Raw genomic sequence first — 8,309 nt, forward strand, 5'->3', positions numbered from 1 at the left:
GCGGGACGTACAATTGATGACTGGACCCCAAATCCTCTCCATGGGGGATGATGTCCCTACAATTGTTAAGACCTTGATTACAGCATTGTCTTTGCATCTCTTATCTCCACTCTGCATGAAACCCTTTGTTAAACACCGATGTCCCTGAGTTTCTGTGCTGAGCTTCTGGCTAAGTAAAACAAGCTCCAGCAGTGACTGTGTTCAGGAGGTCAAAGGCACAGAACTGAGGCTTTGGTGCACACTTGTGTTTATACAATAAGGTGTGTATTTAAAGGTGAAAAGCAGGATGTGTTGGGTGGTTAACTCTCTGGTTCCCTGCTGGCACCACTGGATGTACAGATTATACTAAAGGCTCTTCAGTATTTTCTGCCTATGTGCTTCAGCAGGGAAGAAAAAAAATTGGCAATTGTTGGCATTGACCCAAAAGGCATCAAAGGACAGATGCCGAGTGGCAGACAGTAAAGTCAGTGCAAAATCAGGTCCTGCAGCATTCCAAGAGAAGCATTGGAGCAGGTTGCCCAGAAGAGCTGTGGGAACCCCATCACTGACTGAGGACAGGCCAGGCTGGATGGGCTTGGAGCAAACTGGGGTGGTGGAAGGTGATGGCAGGGAGGGGAACTGGGTGTTCTACAAGGTCCCTTCCAACCCAAACCTTTCTGTGATTCTGTGATTGTATAACCACTGGAGGGCAATAGTTCCTGTCTTACTGAATTCTAACAGCAACAGGGACACCCTGCTTTTCCAAAAAAAACCCTCAAACACCACCAGTGAACTGACCAGCTCCACTTTCCTTCTCTGAAAAATGCTGTCTCCAAGTTCCTGATACACATTTAACGCCTAATTTGGGGCAGGAAAAAGTGGTTAGAGCCCATTCTTTTCCTCAGGAAAATCTGTAAATTCCTCCTTCCTTCTATAGGAGCGGTTAGTCCCAATATTTTTGAGGGAATATTTTCGAGGGAATGATGCTCTGCGGTTTGGAACAGAAATGTGCCATGCCAGGGGAAGGGAGAACTTTGTGCTCTCACCTGAGACACCGGGTCGCCAATACATGCAACACTTTGTCAGACAGACTTCAAAACCCTTTCAAGCCATTCAGAATTCCCCTTTCTCTTCCCAGGTGAGGTGGCCAGAGCAGGAGAGGTGACACAGCACAGAGCAGATGGCACAGAGAAGCCTGTCCTGTTCTTGATGGGACAGACTGTGCCCAGTGTAAGCTGAGGGTTTTTCCTTCACTCCACAGATTTCCCAGTGTATTTTGCATGCTGGTTTTGTTGCTTTGGGTTTTGGTTTGGTTTTTTTTTGTTTTTTTTTCTTTTTTTGGCTTAAGACACCTTGTTCAACAGAGCTTTTTCCATTCTTTTCTGGGAAGAACACGCTATTTTGGGGGATTTTCATCCCATGACCACTAAAAGAAAGGAAAGCACAGGAGTGAAAATCAAGAAGTTCAATCACCTCAGAAGCACTGGCTGGGTTTTTTTTTAGGAATACTGAATAAATAGATTACTGTGGGCGTTCCCCCTCACCCCCTGCAGAATACCTCTGAGGGTACATTGAGGACTTTTTTAGGACTCCCAGTTTTCCCCCCCTCCCAGATCCAAGCTCAGTTTTCCCCGTTTCTCCCAGAATTTCTCCCTACAGAGAATTCAGCCCGGGGGAGGCTCGGGCAGGCCCAGATTTCCCGTGAGGGGTTCCTGTGAGTGGTTCCTCACCCTGTGCTTTTCCAGGCCTTGCTGCTCCCACCCCGCATTCCCTGCCCAGCACAACATCCCACAGCAGCTTCCCAACCCTCCCCTGAAGGATTTGGGCTGGAGGATGAGGAAAAGGAGGAGAAAAGAGGAGGCACCTGCAGGTGGAATCAGGGAACTCAACCTGCAAATGCTTTCCTCTCCTCCTGAGCCAAACCCCTGCTTCCCATGGGCATTCCCAGCAGGAATTCCCTGCTCATCTACCATCCCAGCAAAACTAATTAATCCCAGCACAAAACCCACGTCTTCCCAAAAATCCTCCTCCCTTTCCTCACCAACTCCCTCTGCTGGGAATCCACACTGAGCCTGCACGCACCTTGGAGGGGAAAACCTGGGAATTCCGGGTTCCCGACCACATTTTTGGGGATAAAAAGGCATAAAAGGGGAGGGGGCACCCGGATTTGAACCGGGGACCTCTTGATCTGCAGTCAAATGCTCTACCCCTGAGCTATACCCCCACCTGCACAGGTTGGGCAGGTGAGGCTACTTCTGGCCAGGTGAGGTTCCCTGTGGTCAGGTGAAGTTCCTCATGGCCAGGTGAGGTTCATCATGGCCAGGTGAGGTTCCCTGTGGCCACTGACGTGGCTCTGTCACATTCCAGGGGTGGCTGTCACACTCCAGCTGCTCCCAGCCCTGCCTGGCACACCCAGCCCTCCCTCACACCACGCTCCTGGTAAGGCTGGTACTGAATTCCCACCTGATTCCCTCTAAAAAAGCCCCAAATGTGGCTCAAAGGAAAGGAGCATTTTCCAGCATTGGCTTCAAAATGTCACCAACAGGCTGTTTGGTTGTCAGGGTGTGCCCAGCCTGGCTCAGGAATTACTGCAACATCAAAAATCCTCCCCCAAAATGTTTAATCCAACTCTGGAAGCTATGGAGAAATCCTTCACAAAGCAGGAGTGGTAAAACTGACCACAAAAGCAGATTTATTGGGGTTTTATTGGGGTGGTTCCTTACACAGTGCAGGCCCCTGTGATGCTTTCGGAAGGCTGAGCTGGAACTGAGGCCAGAATTCCAGAATAAAGCAGGGATTTGTTGAAAGCATCTCCTCCATGGATCCACCTTGGACAGCGCAAGAGCCCAGCCAGGGTTGCACCCAAGGTGAACCAAAATGGTCACAAAATGAACCCAAAATTGTCACAAAATGAATGAAAAGGGTCACAAAATGAACCCAAAAGGGTCACAAAATGAATCAAAAGGGTCACAAAATCTGTGACCACTCACAGGGTCTCTCACCTTTATAAGTTCTGCTCCATTTGAATATTGGAGTTAATTGTCCAGTCTTTGGGTTATGAAGTCCCACCCTTCTTGTTTTTCTCTCTCCAGCCCACGGTGTTTGTGCTCCTGGGCTGAGATTTGGATCATTTGTCCTTGGTGCCCAGCTGGAGCAGGAATTGTTTTGTCTCCCTGCTCTGTGCACAGAGCTCACCATCCCCTCATACAAGCCCAGACCCAACACTAAAGCAGCACAGAATCTATAAAAATATAAAAATCAAAACCTGAGGCATCACCGGCACTTCTGGACTGATGGCCGCTGCTTGGGAAGACAGAAATCCCCTCCAGCTGCAGGTTTGGGGTGTTGGGATCACCCCCAGAGCAGCGCTGGGCCCTTCCAGAGCTCCAGGGAATAATCCACGTGTGCTCACCTGCTCCAAAATTCTGAAAACAGAATTTTGTGACAGTGATCCTCGGCATGTGCAAATCCTTGGCCAGGTTTGCTCCTGCTGCCTGCACCCTGCTCTGGGATAGCCAAGAATATCCAGGAATATCCAGGAATATCCAGGAAGGGTCAGAGAGGTTTAAAAACCCCGCCCAAAGCGGGGATTTGTGCAGCCCGGCCTGGGATGGTGCTGCTGAATCCAGGAGGTGTCGCTGCCTTCCCGCTCTGAGCGCGGCACGGAAACGCCGGGAGGGGCAAAAAAAATCATCGGGAATGGCACAGGAGCATCGGGAATGGGACAAAATTACCGGGAATGGCACAGGAACATCGGGAATGGCACAGGAGCATCGGGGATGGGACAAAATTATCGGGAATGGCACAAGAGGAACAGGGAATGGGACAAAATTACCGGGAATGGCACAGGAACATCGGGAATGGGACAGAAACATCGGGGATGGCACAGGAACATCGGGGATGGCACAAAATTACCGGGAATGGCACAAGAGGAACAGGGAATGGCACAGGAGGAATAGGGAATGGCACAAAATCATCAGGAATGGCACAAAAGGCATTGGGAACTGCACAGGAATATCAGGAATGGCACAGAAACTTTGGGATGGCACAAAAGGAATCGGGGATGGCACAGGAACGTCGGGAATGGGACAAAATTATGGGGAATGGCACGGGAGGAACAGGGAATGGCACAAAATCATCGGGGATGGCGCAGGAACATCGGGAGTGGCACAGGAACATTGGGAATGGCACAAAAGGCAGCGGGAGCGGCACAGGAATATCAGGAATGGCACAGAAACTTTGGGATGGCACAAAAGGAATCGGGGATGGCACAGGAACATCGGGAATGGCACAGGAACGTCGGGAATGGGACAAAATTATCGGGAATGGCACAGGAGGAATAGGGAATGACATAAAATCATCAGGAATGGCACAAAAAGCATCGGGAGTGGCACAGGAGTATCAGGAATGGCACAGAAACTTTGGGATGGCACAAAAGGAACCAGGGATGGCACAGGAACGTCGGGAATGGTACAAAATTATCGGGAATGGCACAGGAGGAATAGGGAATGGCACAAAATCATCAGGAATGGCACAAAAGGCATCAGGAGCGGCACAGGAATGTCAGGAATGGCACAGAAACTTTGGGATGGCACAAAAGGAATCAGGGATGGCACAGGAACATCGGGAATGGTACAAAATTACCGGGAATGGCACAGGAGGAATAGGGAATGGCACAAAATCATTAGGAATGGCACAGGAGGCATCGGGAGCGGCACAGGAATATCAGGAATGGCACAGAAACTTTGGGATGGCACAAAAGGAACCAGGGATGGCACAGGAACATCGGGAGTGGCACAGGAACGTTGGGAATGGCACAAAAGGCAGCGGGGATGGCACGGGAGGCATCGGGAATGACCCAGAACCATCAGGAACGGCCCAGAATCACCAGGAATCTCCAGAAGTGCAGCAGGGATGAGCTCGGTGCCAGCTGGAGGTGGGAATTGCCCCTTTTCCTGCCCCATGGTTTGGGGTCAGGGCTGGAGGTGGGAATTGCCCCTTTTCCTGCCCCATGGTTTGGGGTCAGGGCAGGCATTCCAGGATCGGGGACCCAAAGCAGAGCCCCAAAGCCACCCCACCGTCACCTGGGAACCCAGGAGTGAAATTTCTCCGTCCTGTGGGCCAGGGCATCCCAGCTCCCACCCAAACCATTCCTCCTCCTTTTGCTCCAGGAGCACCACAAAGAGCCCAAGCTCTTCCCTGGACACCTCACTCTGCTCCTGAAGGTTCCAGCTGACCCCGAGCTCAGCCCAGGCTCTCCAGGTGACAGCAGAGCCTCGCCCTGTCCCAACTCAAGGGACATCATCCCTCAGCTCAGCCCCAGGCACTGTTTCACTCTGAACAGCTAAATTGCCCATTCTGGAAGAAAATTCTGGGATTTCTCCAATTCTGGGAGCTCCAGCACCAAGGCACAGACCGCTCCCAGCTCCCCTCAGACTCAGGATCACTAAAATTTGAGCCACTCCAGGGATTCTTCAGGAACCTGCCTGAAAAAAAACAGAACTCTAATCCCCCAGTCCCATTTTCCAGCTGGGATTTCCCATGAAATCACCTCCCAGCACAACCCTGCTCCTGGTTTGGAATGAAAACACCACGGAGTTGGTACAAGGAGTTTTATTTTGTATCCCTGGCCAGGGGCAGGATCGGGATCAGGCGATGCTGCCGGCGTTGGAGGCGATCCTGGGCCACAGATCTGCACATTCCTTGGCCACGGGGCCTGTGATGGCTGAGCCTGGAAAACAGGGACAACAACAACAGCCCAAGGTCAGTGAGGCTCACCTGATCCCACAGAAGCTGTGGCTGCCCCTGGAAGTGTCCAAGGCCAGGCTGGAGCACCCTGGGATAATGGGAGATATCCCTGGGGATGAGCTCTGAGCTCCCTTCCAACCAAACCACTCTGGAATTCTGTGATTTAGAGCTCACAGGTGGTTCAGGGCAGCATTTCCCAGCCAAAATCCCACTCTCTGAGGGGAATCTTGAGTTCCTTTTTCCCCTTTTTCCCCATGGGACACAACTGCCAGGCTCACCTTTCATTTCTCCTTTGTTATTTACAATCACTCCTGCGTTGTCCTCGAAGTACAGGAACACCCCATCTTTTCTCCTGTAGGATTTCCGCTGCCTGATCACCACTGCTGGATGCACTGGGAGGAAAAAGTGTCACAGCCCTCAGGAAAAGCACACATTCCACAGCAATCAAACCCAGATCCGGGGTGGGTGCTGTTTTGCACCCATATTTGCGGTGTTTCACTCAAAAGTTAATACTTTATAGTCAACAGTCCCATTAAAACTGACCATGAAATATCTGCTCCACCTACATTTGCAAAATCCAGCGTTTTCTCACTCTTACACCTTTATTTTGAAGTTAATTATTAATTCACAAACAATATTCAGCAAAAACTCCTCTGGAGCAGGAGCAAACCCATGGCAGGGGGTGCACCTGGACAAGATTTAAGCTTCCTTCCCATCCAAATCATCCCATAATTTTTAATTTTATGGATCCATGTGACATCATTTCTCTTTTACTGATGGACAGCTGGGCCCAGGAGGGGATTTAGGGAAGGAATTCCTCCCTGGCACAGGTTGCCAGAGCAGCTGTGGCTGTCCCTGGATCCCTGGAAGTGTCCAAAGCCACCCGGGGCAGTGGAACATGTCCCTGCCCATGGATGGGGTTGAAGGTCCCTTCCCACCCAGCCCACTCCAGGACTCCCAAACCCCGTGTCCCACCGCTGATTGAAATCAACAGCACCAGCAGCTGCCACTTCACCCAAAAGCGGCGCCTTTGCTCTGCCCTTCCACGACAACTCCCTGAGCCACGGCACGGACCCAACGAGTGCTTTAGAGAAGGGGGGAGGTGACTCCAGGACTCTCCGGGGACAATTCGGGACGGCGGTGGCGGCACTCACCCTTCTTCCTCAGCTCCGGCTTGCCCTTCTTCACCGTGGCCATCACCATGTCACCCACGCCGGCCGCCGGCAGCCGGTTCAGGCGGCCCTTGATGCCCTTCACGGAGATGATGTAGAGGTTCTTGGCCCCTGCGGAGAGCGGCGCCGCCGTTATCCCGGGACACCGGGAAGCAGCGTCGCCCTTATCCCGGGACACGTCCCACCCCACGGCGCTGCCACCACCACGGGCCCAGCGAAGATTCCAGAAGGAAAACGGAGGTTTGGGAATTCAGGGAACACCTCACCGTGAGGTTACTGAGGGGGCCTTTCCCGAGGGGCTCTCCCGGTTCCCGAGGGGCTGCCCCGGTTCCCAGCCCGTCCCTCCGGCCGCCCCTGCGGTCCAAGCCCCGCACTCACCGGTGTTATCGGCGCAGTTGATCACGGCCCCCACCGGGAGACCCAGCGAGATGCGGAACTTGGCCCCGGACGAACCTCCGCGTCCTGCGGGTCGAGAAGAGCGTTAAGAGCCCGGTACCGCCTCACGGAGCGGCCGCGGCCTCACGGGGAGGGCGACGGCGCCATGACCCGCGATATCCGCTCCCGCCCGGGCTCAGGCGCCTCTTCCCAGGTCCCCGCTGCGCCGAGGCGGCCACGGGGACGCCGGATGGCGGCGGATGGAGCCGGATGGCAGCGGAGAGCGGAACCCGCCTCACCTCTCTTCGACATCTTGGCGGCGGAAGAGGCGGCGGATGTCACGTGACGCGCCCGCCCCGCCTCGCTCCGCGCGTGGCGCCCCCTAGCGGCGGCGGGAACCGAGACACCCTCACCGGCACCGGCGGCACCGGGAGGGAGCGACGGGGACGGAAAGAACGACCACGGACAATTGGGGCGAGAAAACTTGGGATTGAAGGGAGGAAAAAAAAAAATAAGCAAAACAAGGGGGCACCCGGATTTGAACCGGGGACCTCTTGATCTGCAGTCAAATGCTCTACCACTGAGCTATACCCCCGCTGCTCAAGCCGCGTGGCTGGGTAATATTTTAGTGTGTGCTCCGTGCTGTTCCGTGCGTGAAATGGATGCTACGGGCGCGCGCGCAAATGTGGCCGACCCGCCTGAAACCTCCCCCTCCAATGCCCCGGAAATACCGACAAAAAACCGAAAAAAATGGGTAAAAAGACTAAAAACACTCTTCGAGGGGGCACCCGGATTTGAACCGGGGACCTCTTGATCTGCAGTCAAATGCTCTACCACTGAGCTATACCCCCGCTCGCCGCGCGCTCCCCCAGGTATTCCCTCTACCGGCGCCACGGACCCCAAGGTCGCCGGTTCGAGTCCCGCCACGCCCTCAATGCAAATTTCTTGTGGTTTTTACGCTGTTTTTAGCCCTTTTTAGGGGTGTTTCAGCTCGGCGCTGCCTCCCTGGGGGTGTGCGCCCCGCTCGCACGCGCG

The 8,309-nt window shown here is 53.6% G+C and overlaps 1 protein-coding gene and 3 non-coding genes across 4 annotated transcripts; all 4 read right to left on the reverse strand.

The window, feature by feature from the left end:
- Nucleotides 1-2,131: 2,131 nt before the first annotated feature.
- Nucleotides 2,132-2,203, reverse strand: TRNAC-GCA (transfer RNA cysteine (anticodon GCA)). The gene has a single exon. It is a non-coding gene; the product is annotated as a tRNA-Cys (tRNA).
- Nucleotides 2,204-5,577: 3,374 nt separating this feature from the next.
- Nucleotides 5,578-7,634, reverse strand: RPL23 (ribosomal protein L23). Its single transcript, XM_058041607.1, has 5 exons — nucleotides 7,574-7,634; nucleotides 7,278-7,361; nucleotides 6,882-7,010; nucleotides 6,006-6,119; nucleotides 5,578-5,710 (listed from the first exon to the last, which is right to left on the reverse strand). The coding sequence occupies exons 1-5, from the start codon at nucleotides 7,584-7,586 to the stop codon at nucleotides 5,628-5,630; spliced, it is 423 nt and encodes a 140-aa protein (XP_057897590.1). The 5' UTR covers nucleotides 7,587-7,634; the 3' UTR covers nucleotides 5,578-5,627.
- A 163-nt stretch (nucleotides 7,635-7,797) lies between these two features.
- On the reverse strand, nucleotides 7,798-7,869 carry TRNAC-GCA (transfer RNA cysteine (anticodon GCA)). Its single transcript has one exon. It is a non-coding gene; the product is annotated as a tRNA-Cys (tRNA).
- Nucleotides 7,870-8,053: 184 nt separating this feature from the next.
- TRNAC-GCA (transfer RNA cysteine (anticodon GCA)) lies at nucleotides 8,054-8,125 on the reverse strand. Its single transcript has one exon. It is a non-coding gene; the product is annotated as a tRNA-Cys (tRNA).
- Nucleotides 8,126-8,309: the final 184 nt, after the last annotated feature.

This window comes from Melospiza georgiana, chromosome 28 (assembly GCF_028018845.1).
Source record: "Melospiza georgiana isolate bMelGeo1 chromosome 28, bMelGeo1.pri, whole genome shotgun sequence".
Taxonomy (NCBI): Eukaryota; Metazoa; Chordata; class Aves; order Passeriformes; family Passerellidae; genus Melospiza; species Melospiza georgiana.

What these genes read in the sequence shown, in the direction of transcription:
- RPL23 (XM_058041607.1), bottom strand. An exon ending in GCCGGAGCTGAGGAAGAAGG is followed by an intron (nt 6,120 to 6,881) that starts GTGAGTGCCGCC and finishes TTTTCCTCCCAG; the next exon opens with TGCATCCAGCAGTGGTGATC. An exon ending in TAACAAAGGAGAAATGAAAG is followed by an intron (nt 5,711 to 6,005) that starts GTGAGCCTGGCA and finishes CCTGTTTTCCAG; the next exon opens with GCTCAGCCATCACAGGCCCC.